General features: G+C 51.0%; 1 protein-coding gene across 1 annotated transcript; it reads left to right on the forward strand.

Annotated features, from left to right (window-relative positions):
• The first annotated feature begins 9,748 nt into the window (after window positions 1-9,748).
• On the forward strand, window positions 9,749-11,243 carry MRGPRD (MAS-related GPR, member D). The gene is made up of 2 exons (XM_006893394.1): window positions 9,749-10,882; window positions 11,136-11,243. The coding sequence occupies exons 1-2, from the start codon at window positions 9,749-9,751 to the stop codon at window positions 11,241-11,243; spliced, it is 1,242 nt and encodes a 413-aa protein (XP_006893456.1).
• The last annotated feature ends 7,537 nt before the right edge of the window (window positions 11,244-18,780 follow it).

Here is an 18,780-nt window from a genome sequence, read left to right on the forward strand (position 1 = left end):
TTTTTTTTTTTTTTTGCTTTCAGCCAAGATCCATCTGAAATTGGCGATGACATGTCTGATGTCACAGCCTCTTCTAAATCTGCTTCTATTTCTGGTAGTTCTCTGTTGATGTGCTGCCCACCCCAGTCATTTTTGGATAATCCTTAGCAGAATTTTGCTTGTGTGTGATATCGGTGATGCTGTTCAATAATTTCCACACTCTGTCAGGTCACCCTTTTTTTGGAATGGGAACAAATATGAACCTTTCTCTTCTAGTCAGTTGCCCAGATATTTGTTCTCCAGATTTCTTGGCACAACTTGGTGAGCACGTCAGGGCAGCATATGTCTGTTGAAATACATCTGTTGGTGTGCTACCAATTCCTGGGGCCTTGTTCTTTGCCAGCTTCTTGAGAGCAGTTTGAATTTCCTCCTTCACCACCGTTGCCTCTTGATCATGTGCTGTTTCATTACAGTCTTCTGTGTCAGCTTATTCTTTCTGGTACCGTGACCCCGTGTGAAGTGGAGGGTCAGGAGAGAGAGAGAGAGAGAAAGGGCCTTCTCTCACATGGACAGACACAGCGCCTGTGACAACAGGCTCCATCACTGATGCTGGTGAGGACAGTACTGGCCAGGGAGGGTTCTGGCCTGCTGTCCAGGGAGCTGGAAGGAGTTGCAACTGACCAAACAGCACCAAACAGCAGCAGCTGACAAGAGCCTCGACCAAGGGTCAGTGAGACATGCCCAGCATCTTCTCAGGAGCAGCAGTGCATCTTGGCTGCCGGCTGGTAAAGGGAGAAGCCAGATGGCCTCCAGCCTCCCTGGAGGGCACTCAGTTACCTGGATTGGCCAGTGCTACTCAGGACTGTGGCTGCAGCCAATGGTCTTCATCCAGGGGGAACCGAGCCCCCTCTTTTCCTGTGTGTTGCTGCCTTTGTTCATCCTCCCTGTGACGCAAAGGTCCAGGGAGGGAGGACAGCACCTGGGTGACAGTTCCAAGGCTCATGGAGACCCTTGGAGGTGCAGGCAGTGAATGAACTTGACTTTCAAGGAAGAAGCTGGAAGTTCAAGTTTAGCCAGAGGTGTCTGGAAATCTGCTTTCAAAACATCAACCATTATAAACATGCTGTGGAATACAATATACTCTGACACCCATTGGGGTTGCATGAGTCAGAATCAACTCAATGGTAACTGACTTTGAGGCTCAGAGAGGTGGTCTAAATTAGGCAGTGACCCTGAAGACAGTAGCAGACCGTGAACGTGAAATAAGGCCCTGGGACTTCCCCATCAGTGCTGCATCCTACCCTGGGGAGCAGCATTAGTATTGGGCAAGTCCACAGCTGAGCACCCGTCCATGCGGTCAAGCGGGCATGGTCAGAATGGCCTTCCCAGACCTCCCTTCCCCTCCCAGCCCCACTCCAACTGCCCAGCCCCCACCACTAATGCTCTGAGGTCCCCCTGGTGGTCCCAAGAGGTCAGGAAAAGAATACACCACTGGGTGCCAGGCTGTTCCTCTGTTACCCTGCCCCCTGCCCCCTGCCCCGTGCTGGGCAGGCTTTGTGGTTGAGTCCATTAACGCCCAGCCAGTGGGTGAATGTCCCTGCACCCACGTGGCAGGCTCCTGTACTCATACCCTCCCTGTAACTAGACCCCACACGCCACTTCCACTTCAGAGAGGAAACCAAGCACAGAGCCTTTGGTCCTGGAGACAGACCGCAGGGTGGTGGAGCAGCGCAGGACGGCACCGGCCTGGTCACACAAGCAGAACTGGGGCTGGGCCGGGACAGGTCGGAAGCCAGAGTTTGGGGCTAAGAAAGGCTGGAGCACCAGGACCTTCCTCAGGATAGAGTGACCAGGAGCCGGTGAATGCCGGCACGCCCCGAGGACGAAGCACCGGGCAGCAGGTGAGCCCTGTCTCCCTCGGGTGGGGTGGGAGGGCGGGGGGCCACAGAGGTGCCCTGCAGGCTGGCTAACTCAGGTGGGCTTCCCTGCTCAGCCAGGTCAATCTGGGAGGCCAGGTGAGTGTCCTGATCTCCTTGTGCCCTCACCTACTCCTAAGTAACACAGGCAACAGATCCCACCTCCCTACATCACAGAGACGATGAGTCTGTGTCCACTAGTCCAGCACCTACCTGGCCTACAGACAGCTTCAGACAAGGACAAGGAGAGGCCATCTTGGCCCCAGAGGCATGATGGACAGAGCTCTCACCCCTATGTGAGGCCCACTGGCCTCATCTAATCTTGACCCTAGGTGTGTGTGTGTGTGGGGGGGCTCTTCCTGTCCCTCCTTCCAGGGTCTCCATCCCTTCGGCCCACCAGGAGCAACAGCCAGGGGCTAGAGACGTTCTTCCTGCTCAAGTCTCAGAGCAGGAAGCAGGGTGGCCCATTCGCAGCAGGTCTAGAGACCAGGTCTCTTCCTGTCCTGTGGTCCCTAAGGTCTTCCTCCTCACTGATTGCCTGGGAGGGCACACGATAAAAGTCAGAAGTGTTCCCAGCAGTGAGGAGAGGGCAAGAAATGGGCACACCTTTTGCATTGAAAAACAAGGAACTCATTAAATATTATACAAAATGGGAATGGGTGGCCCTGGAGGACATTATGCTGAGTGAAATATCTGAGTCACAAAAGGACAAATACTGCCTGGTGCCACTGTTTTAAAAAGGGACTGACATTGGGGGTGGGGGAAGATTGAGAAAGATGGGTTCAATAATGTATACTGCATTGAAACAGATGAGGGAGAAAACTGTTTAAAAGGAATATGTGATTAGGTATTGTTGTCATGACAGGAGTCCAGAACAAAGGCTGCATAGTGGAGTGGACCTGGAGGGAGGGATTGTAAAACAATGAAAGAATTTTTCTTTTACTTTTCAAAGAGAAGAATAAACTGAGGGGTGGGGGCAGGGAGAAAAGTGCAACAATGAATGAACGGAAATCTAAAGTCTGTAAGCTTTCATTAAAATGAATAATTAAAAAAAAAAAAGAAACAAAAGAAAAGAAATGGGCGCACCAAAAGGCTGAAGCCACTCCAAGACCCTGAGCCAGCCTGGGGAGGGCGTGGCCCCCAGGGCTGGGCAATCTGTCAACCATCGTTGGCCAGTCTGTTAGACTGGCTAAAAACCGAGTATCAAGACAGCTGGGTGTGGGCACGGATAGAGCCAGAAGTCTCAGCTCCTCCTTGGGAAGAGAAGGCTCCAGACCCAGGCAATAGGACCAGGGTACCCTGTCTCCGCAGCTCCTTCCAGCTCCCAATCACTGACTGCCTTCTGCTCCTGAGAGATCCGGAGCCTAAGGCCAGCATCCTCTGGCCGCTGCCATGGCCCCCTGGTCCTTGCCTGCAGCCTGCGTTCCACACGGAGGCTCCTAGCATATACCATGCTAGGCACTGGGCCCTGCCCTTCACCTCCCCGAGGAAATCTCCTCACAGGTTGATCCTGTTCCCTACGTCTCTTCATCCCACGCACATGTCTCCTAACACCGTTAAGTTCCCTTTCCCCGTACCCACATTTCTCTGCCCATCAACACAACCTGGGACTCACAGCTCGTTCCTCAGAGCATGTGGGGGTCTCTGCCAAGGGTTCCACCTTGACGGGGCCTTTGGAGACCACCTCACCTAGTCCAACTCAGTCATCTACAAGAATTATTTCTAGAAACTGCTATGTTATACTTGTCACAAGCACTCTAACAGTTATCAGCATCTGAAACTCTAAACAGGAACTGGAAAGATTGACCTCAATCTACAAGTAAGTCAAGTAGTTGTCCTAACAAGCCCACCACCCTTTAAAGGAAGACAGCTAAATCCAGACATTCCCCGTGTACAATTCACACTGTCCATCTACTCAGAGAGCTGAGAGACAGCAGCATGGAGGAAGAGGGAGCTCGGGCTCTGTGCCAGATGCGCCTTCGGTCTCTCTCTCCTCCTCTTCTCCTCAGCTAGATCCTTAGCAAGAGGCATGTTCACATGCTGAGGTCACCACAAAAATGTCCTCCAATCTTGACCAGACAGAGTGTGGAAAATATCCAACAATTTATCACTACTACCAGACGCAAGCAAAATCCTGCTGAAGATTATCCAAAAATGACTGGAACAGTACGTTGACAGAGAACTATCTGAAATACAAGCTGGATTTAGAAGAGGTTGTGGCACTAGGAACATTATCATCAATGTCAGATGGACCTTGGCAGATAGCAGAGAGTATCAGAGGAATGTCGATCTGTGTTCCGTAGACTATGCAAAGGCGTTTGACTGTGGATTGCAACAAATTGTGGTTAATCTTGAGGAAAATGGGAATCCCAGGACACTTGATTGTGAAACTTAGACCAGGAAGCAGTCCTCAGAACAGAGCAAAGGAACACTGTGTGGTTGAAGATCAGGAAGTGAGTGTGTCAAGAATGTGTCCTGTCTCTATACCTTTTCAATTCATATGCAGAACAGAGCATTCAGGAGGCTGGGCTTTATGAAGAGGAATATGCCATCTGGATGGGAGGAAGGCTTATCAACAACCTAGGTTACACAGATGACAAAATGTGCTCGCTGAAACTGAGGAGGACCTGAATTGTTTGCTGCAGAAGGTCAAGGACTGCAGCCTTCAATATGGATTGAAGCTCAACATCAAGAAGACCAAGATTCTCACCACTGGGCCAATTGGCAGCGCCATGATGGATGGAGAAGGGATTGAGGTTGTTAACAGTTACAGCTCACTCAGCTCCACAATCAACACTCTTGGCATCAGCAGTCAGGAAATCAAAAGACGAGTTGCACTGGGAGTATTTGCTGTCAAGGACCTCTCCAGAGGGCTGAGAAGCAACGATGTCAGTCTAGAGACTAAGGTGCGCCTGATCCAGGCCATGGTCTTCACAATTACTTGTGATGCATCAGAGAGCTAGACAGTGACTAAGGATGACAGAAGAAGAATCAGTGCTTTTGAGTTATGATGCTGAAGAAAAATCTTGAACATTCCATGGACCGCCAAGAAAAGAAGTAAATCTGTCTTGGAGAGGGTGAAACCAAGTTTCTCCTTGGAGAATTGGAGGATTTTGAGGCTTTACATCGCAAACCTTGGGCATGTGGCCAGGAGAGACCAGTCCTGGGAGAAGTACATCATGCTTGGAAGGGTGAAGGAACAGCACAGGAGAGGAAGACCTCAGATGAGATGGATTGATACAGCAATTGGAATAATGGGGGTAGGTGGGCCGGAGTCAGTGAGACTGGCCCAGGACAGGGCAGGCTTCAGAGCTGTTGTACGTAGAGTCACTATGAGTCACACAGGCAACTTGACAGCACATAACAACAACAACAATCTTGACTTCCTCTTAGTCTTCCTATGCACTGTCCAGATCTCTGTATACATTTGCTCTGCATATAGATCGAATACGTGTGGTGAAAGGCTATAACTCTAACATATACCTTTCCTGATTTAAACCATGTACTGTCTGTCCCCTTGTTCTGTCCAGAGGACTGCTTCCTGGTCCATGTACACATTCCCTATGAGCACAATTAAATGTCCTCGAATTCCCCTTCCTCTCAATATTCTCCATCATTTATCATGACCCACACAGTCAAGTGCTTCTGTATAATCAACAACATGCAGTGTTGTTTTCTAGTGTTCTCTTGCAGCCAAGTCCCATCTGACATCAGCAATGACATTGCCTCTTCCAGATCCCCCTCTGAATCAGACTCAACCTTCTGGCAGTTGCCCGTTGATGTTCCTTTCCAATCACTTTTTGTTTTTAACTATATTTTTATATTGTTAATTAAATCAGCAATAGTGACGACATTGTTATTGTTCACTATTGATCATTTGTATATTCTTTTGGATCACCTTTCACTGGAAGGAGAAAAATACGGTTCTCTTCCAGCTGCTTGGCTGTCTTCCAATTTCCTTGGTGTAGAGAAGTGCACATCACAGGAAGCGAATGGGAGTAACGGTGCAAGGTTCTTACATTATACATGAAGTGGTGTCTTAGTTCTCTAAAGCTGATAGGCTGGAAATACCACAAGTGGATGACTTTAACAAATAGCTATTTGAACTGTTAGCACCTAAGAGGTTAGAAGGCCACACTCTGGGTCCCAGCTTCAGGGAAGGCAGCTCTCCTCATGGAGACTGTGAAGGAAAGTCCATCAGCATCTGTAGGTCTGGTTTTCCCTGGAGATTGCCATGTGCTTTTTGGCTGCCCCTGGAATCAAGGAGCTTCGTCTTACAGGGGCCCAGTTTCAAAGAGCAAAAAAGACACACTTCAGTTCAGGCAATTATTTCCTGGTGATACTAAGTGGTCCCTTCCCCCCAGCTTCATTTCCTGCCCTTTATTTCCAGTGAGATAAAGGTATTACAGACCACACCTTAGGGGAACACCCACTGCACCCAATTAGGCCTTGATGGGGTTTGGGAGTGTTTCATTCCTATAATTATGGGGTTTACCAGACCGCAGGAGATCATTACACAGCTTCTGCATTATATCATTGCTGTGTGTCCCAGCAAATCCGATGCACAGCTGACTCAGCAGGGAGGTTTTCAGAGGCCGTAATCGCAGGGAAGGAGATTGCCTCTCTTTCTCCCATGAAGCAGCTGGTATTTTCGAACCGCACGCCTTCAGTCTTGCAGCTCAGATTCTTACCCCTAGGCCAGCAGAGCTCCCGATTATGTTTACGTATTTTGGGGGAACACAGTCCAATCGATGACAAGTGCCATAAAATTATGGAGTGCAGTTAAAGATGGAAAGTGGTGGTGTTGTTTTGGTGTTGTTTTTTTTGAAAGTGTTGTTAGTCGCACTGGAGTCATCTCCATCCGTGGTGTCACCTTATTTACTACAAAAAACCAGAAGCTGTGCTCCCAGGCCTGTATTATCATCACTGTCGTTGATGTCTTTCAGTCCAGTCGAATAATATTCTGTTCCACTCCATAAGGCTAGTTGTTGTGTTGTTATGTGCCATCAAGTTGCCTGTGACCCATAGCCACCCTTACGCACTGTCCTACCCTGAACGCTGTCCTACCCTGAGCCAATCTCACTGTCTCCAACGCACCTGCCTCTGTTACCTCAGTCTCTGTGTCAATCCATCTCATTCAGGGTCTTCCTCTCCTGTGTTGTCCCTCCACTTTTCCAAGCATCATATCCTGCTCCCTAGACTGGACATATGGCCTAGTTTTTAGAAGAAGAACACCAGTCCTTTCTTCCTGATCTAACTTAGTCTCAAAGCTGCACTGAAACTTGTCCATTGTGGTGACCTTATGGCTACTTGAAGTGTAAGTATTGTAGGTTCCAGCACCCTGTAAACAACCAATTGACCCCTGCCCTCTTCTGTGTCACCCTCACAATCTCTGGCACACTCAAACCCATTTCTGCAGTCACTGTGTGAACCGGTGAGAATCTTCCTCTCCTTCACCACCCCTCCTCCTTTCCAAGAGTGATGTCCCTCTCCAAGGAAATAGGCTTTCCCAGCAACATGCCCAGAGTATGTGAGACGAAGCTTCATCTTTGCCTGCAAGGGGCACTCTGACTGCACCTTCTTCTCTAAGACATAGCTGTTTGCTCTTCTGGCTGTCTGTGGGATACTTAGCACTCGTCTCCAACACCACAGTCCAAATACATCAATTTTTTTTTCCAACCTTTTTTATTGTCCAGCACTCAGAAGCATAGCAAGTGACTATAAAGACCACGGCCTGAATCAGGCTCACCGTAGTCTTCAAACAGACATCACTACTTCAGAATCATTTGGAGACATCCCTGATCACAGGTGTTTTCAGTTCAATATATCTCCTGACCTCCTGACTGCTGGTACCAAGCATAGTCACGGAGAATTCAAGTAAGATGAAGTTGGTGACTGTCTCAATCCTTTCTGCACCCATCAGGATGCTGCCTTTCAGTCCAGGGGCAAGGATTTTTGTTTTCTCGACATTAAGATGTGATCCATGTTAAAGGCTGCCGTATTTAACCTTCTGCAGCACGTACTCCAAGTCCTCCTTATTTCAGCAAGCAAGGTTGTTTTCTAGAAAGCATAAATTATTGAAGAGTCTTTCTCCAATCCTAATGTTACACTCTCCTTCACGGAGTCCAGCTGCTCAAATAAGTTGCCCAGAATGCAGATTGAATAGGTGTGGAGAAGGCATACGAGCCTGACGCACACCTTTCCTAATTTTAAACCACGCGGTACCCCCTTGCTCTGTTCACACAGCAGCCTCTTAGCCTAGGTACAGGTTTTGCATGAACACAATTAAGTGTTCTGGGATTCCCATTCTTCTCAACCTTAGCAATAACTTGTTTGATCCACAGTTAAATGCCTTTGCATAATAAAGCACACATGGACATTTTGCAATTCATCACGTTATATAACGGTGGAAAGATACAAGAAGCAGCTACTTGAGTTTTTCAGAGAGAGTTACAGATAGTAAGTCAGTAGGGAAGAGCAAACAGACTCCTAAAATTCAGTAAGGCCTGGAAACCTTCCCAGGGTTACACAAGGCTGTATCGTGCACCTGCTGAAGCCAGCATCACCTTCACCCAGGATGAGAATCGAGAGATCAGACTCTTACAGACCCCGCTCCTAACACCTTGAGCCCCACGTTGAACACTTAGAAGGAGAAAGACACCTATTTCCTTACCGTGAGAGAGTTTACCTGTAGGCATGTTGTCCAGGCTTGCTACCTCTCTTCACCTGATGTTCCAAACCAAATACAGTCCAAAAGGCACAGCATCCCAGCATGGACTCTTGGTGTATTTGGTTATACCAAGATTACAGGTATCTCTCCAGCCGAGTTCCCAGCGGAGGAAGCTGGCAGATTAAGAGAGTCTAAACTCAGACGGTGTCAAAATCAGAAACAAACTCCTGTATGTCAAGGAATGGAAGGAAATCCCTCTGGGAATGGATGGGGCATGGGCAGGCCGTTCACAGAAGGGAAAGTCTGAGTGCCTGCTGGGCATCCGCACAGACGCTCGGCCATGGGGTAACCAAAGAGAGCACGTTCCAATAGGATAGCACCGCTCTGCTGTCACCATCACACGGGGGAGATGGGAAGGGCATTATACCACAGGGTGGCGAGGGGCAGGGAAGGAGGGAAAGCTGAAGCAACGGTTAAGAGCAATCAGTCACTAGAGATCAGAACAAAGCGTGCAGGCTCCTACAGCCTAGCAGGACCACCCCAGAAAACATCCTAGAGCAACGCTGACTCCAGTCCAACACGGACGGCATGAGGAGGTTGACCAGAGTGGGTTTTGTGATAGTGGTGATGTTGAAGCAACGTGTCTGGCCACAGTGACAGAATGAGTAAAATATAGCCAGTGTACACTTTGAAACAAGGGTCTCCACACTAACCTCAAATCCACTGGGAACGGAGGGGAACTAGTGACAAAGGCAGGCTGGGTACAGTTGGGGGTGGGGGGTCTGGGGGCAAAGGGAGGCTGGGTACAGCGAGGGAGGGGGTCTGGGGACAAAGGGAGGCTGGGTACAGCAGAGGAGGGCCTGGTAGCAGAGAGAGGTTGGTACAGCCGGGGGTGAGGGGTCTGGTGGCAGAGGGGGGTGGGTACAGCCGGTGGAAGGCCTGGCTGCAGAGGGAGGCTGGGTATAGCAGAAGGGTCGTGGTGGCAGAAGGAGGCTGGGTGCAGCCGGAGGAGGGGGCCTGGTGGTAGAGGGAGGCTGGGCACAGCCAGGGTTGGGGTGGATATGAGACATGAAGCCTCTTGGTCAATGTCTGTACGTAAAACAACCTGGCTTGAGAGGCAGGGATCCAGAAATAGCCTGGTCCCTGCACAGACGCTGACACCGGCCCCCTTTCTCCCGCAGGGATGAGCCTCACTCCGGACGAGACCTGCCGGCTGCCGCTGAGCCTCGCCACGGTGAACGCGTGGTGCGCAGCGTACGTGGTGCTCAGTGCGCTGGCCGCGCTCGTCTGCGTGTGCGGGATGCTGGGGAACGGAGCGGTGGTCTGGCTGCTGGGCTTCCGAGGGCAGAGGAACCCCTTCTGTGTCTACATCCTCAACCTGGCAGCTGCTGACTTCCTCTTCCTCCTCTGCATGGCCTCTATGATAAGTGTAGATGCCATTGTGGAGGACGACAACAAAAAGCCCCTGGAGGTGGTGCGGAGGGTAAAGTACTTTGCATACACCGCGGGCCTGGGCCTGCTGACCGTGATCAGCGTCCAGCGCTGCCTGTCTGTCCTCTTCCCCATCTGGTACAAGGTCCGCAGGCCCCGGCACCTGTCCACCTGGGTGTGCATTCTCCTCTGGGTACTGGCCCTCCTGTTGAACATCCTGGTCTCTTTCTTCTGCAGCCGGTTTAAGGCTTACAACCAGCATCAGTGTTCGACCATGGACACTGTCCTGGGCATCTTCATTGTGGGCTTCTTGACACCTGTGATGACACTGTCGAGCCTGGTCTTGTTGGTCCAAATCCAGAGAAGACCCAAGCAGTGGCGCCGGCGACCTGCGAGGCTGGCCGTGGTCATCCTCGCTTCGGTGCTGGTGTTCCTGGTCTGTTCTCTGCCCCTCGGCATCTACTGGTTCATCCTGTACTGGTCACACGTGGACCCTCAGCTGAAGACACTGCTTGCTGGCCTGTCTCGCTTCTTCTCATCGCTGGGCAGCAGCTCCAACCCCTTCATCTACTTCCTGGTGGGCAGGGGGAGGCGGAGCCACCACGAGTCCCTGGGGGTCATGCTCAGAAGGGCGTTGCAGGAGGAACAGGATGGGGAAAGTAAGGAGATGCCCTCCACAGACACCATTGAGAGCCAGGCGCCCACAGGGCCAGCCCAGGGGAGCCCGCCCTCGGAGATCCGTGTGCCGGAAGCTACCTCCAGCCTGACCCTCCCTTGCTGCCCATGTGGACTGTTTCGGGGTGCCTCAGAGACCTTCCAAGCCCCTGTGCTGGGATCGCTGCTCTGTCATGCCCCCCAGCCTCCCACAGGAGGCAAGGCCTGGACCGTACCATGTGGCCCAATGATGGAGATGAAATGCTATTGTCTCCTTTAGAGCGGACGTTCTGGTTTCCAGGATCAGTTGTTATCAACCCCACAGTGACTGAGCGTAAGTGGACAGCTGCGGCCACAGGGTTTTCAGCGTCTGACTGTTCGGTAATCAATCTATCGGTATTCTCAGGGGTGGTCCTGGGTCAGTGTGGAAGTCCACACTCTTGAGGACCCGCCGAGTGAATGTGTTAACCCCTTGTACCCTGTAGCCACTCCACGTTCTGCGGAGAGGGCAGGTCTCAGGAACTCAGACAGGAAGTGAGGAATCCTCCATCGAGACCGACACCTGCAAGGCCAGTGTCCGGCCACATGTGTGAACTCAGCAAGGGAGAAGCCAACAAGCCCATCTCGTTCTCTCGCTGTGCATCTTTCTGGCAAAAACCTCATCTTCTCCAGAATGACGGTGGCTTCAAGTCAGTCAAGATGCAGATCAGAAACTCAGGGAGGGAGAGGCGAGCACGTTAGTGGTGTTTCACGTGTCACCTCTTTGTATAGAATCGCAGGGCTTGGCAATGTGCTGTGGGCAGTAGCAGGCGCTCCTGGGCATCAGGTCCTAGTGTTTCCAGGACCCACTTTCCTGAGCTCTCCCCCTGGAGTTCGCGGTCTGTCAGGATGCTAGACGGAGATGAGCTCTGAGCTTCCCCAGTTTCCTGACCCCAGTTTGCCGTTCAGAGCTCAGGCTCCCGCCCTGTGTGGTTGCTGGGTGTATGGAGGAGAGGATGCCCTTCCAGACACCTAGGGGGTGCTCAGGAGCAACTCTGGCATGCTCTTAAAAAAGCCCTTCCTGAGAGTTCATTCCGCTGACAAGCATCCCTGACACCTGTGTCATGCATTCTGGTCCTGGGTTCTGGTCCTGGTTCAGACTCAGAGAAGTCAAATGTTTTGTCCAGGGCACACACACATCTGGGGAATGGGAGGGCTTGGATTCGACCCATACCATTTGATTATAGAGCCCATGCACCTGATATTTCTCTACCCTGGGAAGTGACAAAGTGATCACCGCATGCAGATTTGAGGACAAACAGCATTTCTCTTCTCAGGGAGAGGTGGTCCCCGCAGGGTCCCTCCTTTACACACACAGAAGGAGTGGAATCCTAGAAATTATCCTTCAGCTCTGCTCGGAGAGATTTACAGAATGATGCATCCGCTGTGATGCTGTCTCCTCCTGGGCCAGCCTTGCTTCCAAGTCATTCTACCTTAGCCCTGGTGGCACTGGGGTGGCCTCAGGTGTTGTTTTTTTGGTGTTTTTTTGTTTTTGTTGTTGGGGGGAGCTCTGGCAGCTGAGTAGTAAAAAGCTGCACTGCAATCCCAAAGGTACATGGTTCAAATCTACCAGATGCTGTGTGAGAGAAGGATGGACAATTCACTGCCTCTGAAAACCCACTTGAGGGCCGGCCTTGGGTCGGCTGTAACTCGACAGTACAAAACAGTAACAGGCTTTGGGGGAGCTGGCTAAGGAGAAGTGGAGTTAGGGGTTCCTGTAGCAGGGCTCAGTGGGGCATAGCTCTGTGGTCACCCTCACTTTGGGGCAGAGTTGGGCTCTGGCTGGTCATCTCAGTACAGAAGTGACTTCCAGGAATATCATCACTACCACTGGAGTCAGCTCACCTGGCCCTGGGAAGGGGGCAGGGCTGGACACGGGACACAGGGCACGAGTATGTCACCTATAGTGTGTGGACAATGGGCAGTGGAGGGGAGCAGTACACGAGTGGAAATGCTGGAAACAGAAGCTAGCCCATGGACAAAGCTTCTGGTCCTCAGACTCGTGAGCTGCACTGAAGCTGAGATGACACAGAATTCTCACCTCCCAACAGGCGCCGAGCAGGTAGCACCTGGGGCAGAGAGCACTCAGGGCGTCAGTTTGAACAGAACATGTGAAATAAAACCCAGCAGTCTCTCTGGTTTGTAGACACTGTCCCGGAACCAGACTAGACATTGTACAATGGCTGTGTGTGAAGCTGCAAGATTTAGCTTCCCAGTCATCAACATTTTCAAATCAATCAAATCAACACGGGCGCATGCACAAACCTATTATTCTCTATGCATGAAACACTGTGAAACTGAATCCTATAAGAACATGATCACGAGCATGAGGACAAAAACATTTTAAAAAATCCTAAATGTGGAATAAAACTACGTTAAAAATAAAAATCCTGAATGCTAGGGAGCTCTGGTGGCCTAGTGGCAAGAAGCTGCACTGCAATCCCAGAGGTGTGTGGTTTGAATCCACCAAATGCTCTGCTGGAGAAGGAGGGACAGTCTCCTCCTGTACCAGTCAGATCTGATTTGACAGTATACATACAAAATAATAATAAAATAAAATAAATTTTTTTAAATCCTAAATGCTAAGTAATTAATAAAAAGATACTAGTAAAGATATTTTGTGAAGTTAATATTATCTGTTGCTTTGCAAAAATGTATCATTTCTCTTTTTTCCTAAATAAATATTTTCTTCTTTAATTTTGCATTTGGAATTTTATTTCTTTTTCCTTTAAAAAGATTTGCAGTACAGACATCTGGTCCCACTACTTAGGGCCCGACCTGGAGTGGCCAGCACTCTGGACACTGTCGGGCACACGAGGCTTCGTTGGGAATGACAGAAATGTACCAGTGTCTTGGTCTACACGCCTTGGACTGAAGAAACATTTTGCTGAAATACGTTTGCTTGTTGAGACCTGACAGGTCTGGTGGCTGGCACATTACAGGAGGTGGTTGTGTTATGAGCCATCGAGTCGCTTGTAACCCAGCGACCCCGTGCAGAACAGCCCTGAACCCTACTCTATCCTGAGCCAAACTTACTGTCTCTGTCTGACATACAGAACTCCACTACCCCTGTCACTGAGTCAATCCATCTCATCGAGGGTCTTCCCCTCCTGTGCTGTCCCCTCCACCCTCCCAAGCATGAGGTCCCTCTCCAAGGACTGGTCCCTCCTTGCAACATGCCCAAAGTATGTCAGATGGAGCTTCAGAATCCTTGCCTCCATAGAGCAGCCTGGTTTAACCCTCTCCAGGACCTGTTTGTTCTCCTAGCAGTCCATGGTGTATTCAATACTCTTCTCCAGCACCACAGCTCCAAGAAGTCAGCTGTTGGAGTCCGACAGCTGCTCAGAGGAAGAACCACAGAAAAGGCTCTTTCCATAAAGACTACAACCTTGGAAACCAGTGGAGGAGCACGATGGGTTGTAATTGAGTGAATGCTGGGAGTTTGGTTGTTCACTAAAAACTCCCTACAGCAAGTGCAGCTTCAGGCATGGCTGGATCTAGGTGATCTTACTCTGGTCTCTCTCCATCAGCTCTGACGTCTGCTGTGAACTTCAGTCTCCAGTCGGCTCCTGCCTTCGCTGACATAACCATCTCTCCATCCTCAGACTTCCACGCCCTTCCAGCCTTCTTCATCCCAGAGAAAGCCCTCCCCCTACAGCTCCCCAGCAACTCCTGGAATGTCACCTCACCAGGGAAGCTGGAGGGACGGGCTTCCTAGGAACCACACTGGAGCCCCGGACTGTGGACGCTGTGAGGGTGCAGCACCGTGGAGCCAGCTCAGCAGCCCCCACCAGGAAACACCTGGAGCGAGTGTCAACAGGCGTGTGACGCGGATCTGCTCCCTGGCGGGGGGTCTGGCTGGCTGCCTGCTCTCTAGGCTCCGGGGTTCCCTTGTGGAATGAGCACGTTCCACCCACCGTTTGTTCCTAATCAAAGCCAGGGCCTCGCCACGTCATAGGCCTTAAATTCACACCCTGGCTGGGCGCTTCGCCTGTCTCCTCGGCTCCATGATCTGCACCCCAGCTCTGCTGTTCACTGATATCCTGGAGTGGGGTGTTGTGAGAACTTGAACTTGCTGTAACCTCGCTGAGGAACCTGGCAGAATGTGACGTCCACGTGAACAGCAGAAGAGATGCGTCCCCAGGGCGGACGCGGGAGGTCCGGGAACAGAATCCCAAGAATGCAACCCCCGTCAGCTTGATGCAACTGCCACGCACGCAGAACAGCCACGGTGGCCTCCTGTCGGGCTTTAAACCCGAAGGTCAGCAGTTCTGATCCACCAGCTGCTCAGAAGAAAGATGGGCCGTCTCCTCCCGGAAATATTTAAACCAAAGCACACCGTTTGCTGTAGAGTCGGGTCTGATGCACGGTGGTTTCTGAGGCTGGAAATCTTCACATGAGGAGACTGTCTGCCCTTCTCTCATGGAGAAGCTGGTAGATTCGAACCACTGACCTTTATCTTAGCAGCACAGCACGTAGTAGGTGGTGCCAGCAGGGCTCCTTCCTGCAAAGATCTATGGCCTCAGAACCCCCTGCGAGGTTGCCATGAGCCGGATCGAGTGAAGGCACTAGGTTTGTGTTTTGGCTTCACTGACAGGCAGACAGGAGCCTGGTGGGTGGTGGTTAAAGTGTGTGTTGTTAACTGAAAGCTGAGAAGGCTGACCCTGCCAGCAGCTCCGTGGGGCTGGAGGGGGCTGTCTGCTGACACGAAGACTCCTGCTTGAGAACAGTTGTGCTCTGGCCTGCTGGAAGCCAGGGAGCAGGGCGCCTTGGTTTAGGTTGTTGTGTGTTGTTGAGTCAGAACCAACCCATAGCTGACCATCCAGCGGGTTCTCAGAGGTAGCACATTGAGAAGCAGGAGATTACCTACCCTTCTCCCACGGAGCAGCTGGTGGATTCGAACCACATGCCCTTGAGATCGCAGCGCAGCTTCTTGCTACTAGGCCACCACGTGTGGGGAAGTCTGAGGAGCTCCGGAGCCTACATCCTCGGAGTCGTGCTGCTCACGCAAAGGCCTGGCTTCCCGAGGGGTTCTAATCCACCCTGAGGGAGGAAGATGGGGCGCGTCCTCCTGCCCAATTTACAGCTTCCAAAACCTAGTGCAGTGCTGGCTGTGAGCTGACCGAACCTATTGCCTGGCCCTTGAAGTCCAGCCCATGGTGCCGAGGAAGAAAAGCCTGGTGATCTACTCCTGTAAGATGACAGACCCAAAAGAGCAGCTCTTTCCTGTGATACCTGAGTGAGTGCCACTCTGTGGCAGCTTAAGTTTAGAGGGTATTTGGTAAAAGAGGTGCAGGCGCTTTGGTGGAGAATCCTCGCCGTCCACCCATAGAACTGCACCTGGGTCCCGGCCAGTTCATTCGTGCGTGCTGCTGGGACGTTTCAGCAGAGGTCCCAGGGTGGAACACGCCGGGAAGACAAACCACCTGGGAAAGCCCTGCAGACTGCAGGGGTCCCCTGACCTCCTGGTGGTGCAGGGCCGGCTGTTGTGCGTGGTCCAGCCAGGATTTGAAGGCTGACTGTTGCGGTGGACAGCAACAACATTCACTACACGTACGAAGGTGCCCCAACCCCGAGGCTTTAATCCCAGAGAGACAGCTGACAACCCTGGGGGCCAAACCACAAATACAAGCTGCGCAGGAAGCGGTGAGTGTCTGAGGTTAAAAATACCAAACTGCTCATATGCCCAAGTTACCATCTTGAGGACACAACACTCAAACCCCCCCAAACGTGCAGCTACCGAGTCGCCCCCAAACCCAAGCCTCCTGCCGGTGACCCACAATCTACATGCTTCTGTGTGGCTCCCTGGGGTGCAGGTCAATCAGATGCTCGAGCTGGTGGCTGATACCCAGAGTTCCTTGTCACGCTGTCCCTGTGGGAAGGGCAGGGACTGGGAGCCTGAGCTGGGCCATGGTGCTGGATCATGAAGCCAGGTGGTGGGATCCAGGACTCAGCAGTGGAAGCAGGAGCCCCACCCATTTCATCCCTTGAGGTTTAGAAGGTCACCGTGTTCCAGCCCATCAGAGGTGACCCTAACCATGTCCTCTTCCTAACTCCTGTACCTGCGCTGAGGCCTGTATTTGGAAACAGGGTCTTTGTAGATGTGGTTAAATTGGGGGTGTTGAATTAAGCATCATTACTTGGCTAGGCAGGGCCCGCATCCAGTGATGATGTCGTTAGGTGACATCACTTCTGTTCTGACTGAGAGCAGCTCACGTGTTCAGCAGATGAAACCTGCCCGGGTCGTTGCCATCCTCTTCCTTATAATCTCTGCCGGGCTTACGCCCACTCTTGCAGCCACTGTACCAATCCACCCCACTGAGGTTCTGCCCCACCTTTGCTGAGCCTCCACCTGCCCAAGTGTGCTGTCCTCTCTGGGGATGGGCCTGTCCTGATAACATTGCCAGTGTGTGCGTGATGAAGTCACCATCCGCTCCTCTCACGAGCACGCTGGCTGCATTTCTTCTAAGACAGATTTACGTGTGCTTTAGACAGTCCATGGTATATCCCATGCTCTTTGCCAACACTAATTCAGAGGGGTCAGTTCTTCTCCGATCTTTCTCAGTCAGTGACGGGGGATATCTTATAAGAGAAAAAAGGAAGAGAAACATCTAGAGAAGCTGTAAAGGCCACAGGAAGATGGGGCAGAAATTCAAGTGATGTTGCCATAAGCCAAGGAATGGCTGAGGCCACCAGCAGCTGGAAGAGACAAGAAAGGACCCTCCGAGAGCCTGCGGAAAAAGCATACAGACCTCAATTTCAGACCCCTGTCCTCCATAACCGAGAAAGAATATATTTCTATGGTTTTAAGTTCCTTATGCGTCAGAGAGCTGGACAATGACTAAGGCTGGCAGAAGAAGAATTGAAGCCTTTGAGTTGAAAAGCTGGAGAAGAGTACTGCATTTTCCATGGGTGGTGGTGGTTGTTATGTGTCATCAAGTCACCTGAGACTCATAGCAACCTTATGTACAACAGCCCTAAACCTGTTCTATCCTGTGCCAATCTTATTGTCTCTGACACACCTACCCCCATTACCCCAGCCACTGAATCAATCCATCTCATCAAGGGTCTTCCTCTCTTGCGTTGTCCCCCCACCCTCCCAAGCATGACATCTCTCTCCAAGGTCTGATCCCTCCTTGCAACATGTCCAAAATATGTCACACAAAGCTTCAGAATCCTTGACTCCAAGGAGCAGCCAGGCTTCACCCTCTCCAGGATACACATGGTATATTCAATACTCTTCTCCAACACCACAACTCAAAGGCATCAATTCTCCTATCATCTCTAGTCATTGTCCAGCTCTTTGATGCATAGCAAGTGATTGCAAAGACCATGGCATATATCAGGCGCACCTTAGTCTCCAGACTTACATTGTTGCTCTTTAGTACTTTGGAGAGGTCTTTAACAGCAGACTTTCCCATCGCAATGTTGTTCTTGTTGTTGTTATGTGTAGTTGAGTCACTTGCAACTCATAGCAACCCTATGTACAACAGCTCTAAACTCTGCTCTGTCCTGTGCCAATCTCATTGTCTCCGACACACTCATACCGATTGCCCCAGTCACCGAATCAATCCATCTCCCAGGGGCCTTCCCCTCCTGCATCTGCCCTCCACCTTCCCAAACATGATGTCCCTCTCCAAGGACTGGTCCCTCCTTACAACATAACCAAATTATATCAGACGAAGCCTCAGAATCCTTGCTTCCAAGAAGCAGCCTGGTTTAACCCTCTTCAGGATGAATCTGTTTGTTCTCTTAGCAGGCCATGGCACTCTCAGTACTTTTCTCCAACACCAAAGCTCAAAAGCATCAATTCTCCTTCTATCCTCCCTGGTCATTGTCCAGCTCTGATGCATAACAAGTGATTGCAAAAACCATGGCCTGTACCAGACGCACCTTAGTCTCCAGAGACACACTGTTGCTCTTGAGTACTTTAGAGAGGTCCCTAACAGCAGACTTTCCCATTGCAATACATCTTTTAATTTCCTGGCTGCTGGTGCCAAGTGTTGATTGTGGAGCCAAGCAAACTAAAGCTGTGTACAATCTCAATCTCTTCACCATCCATCCTGATGCTGCCAATTGGTCCAGTGGTGA

This window comes from Elephantulus edwardii, unplaced genomic scaffold, assembly GCF_000299155.1.
Source record: "Elephantulus edwardii isolate Elephantulus edwardi_28Jun2011 unplaced genomic scaffold, EleEdw1.0 scaffold00126, whole genome shotgun sequence".
Taxonomy (NCBI): Eukaryota; Metazoa; Chordata; class Mammalia; order Macroscelidea; family Macroscelididae; genus Elephantulus; species Elephantulus edwardii.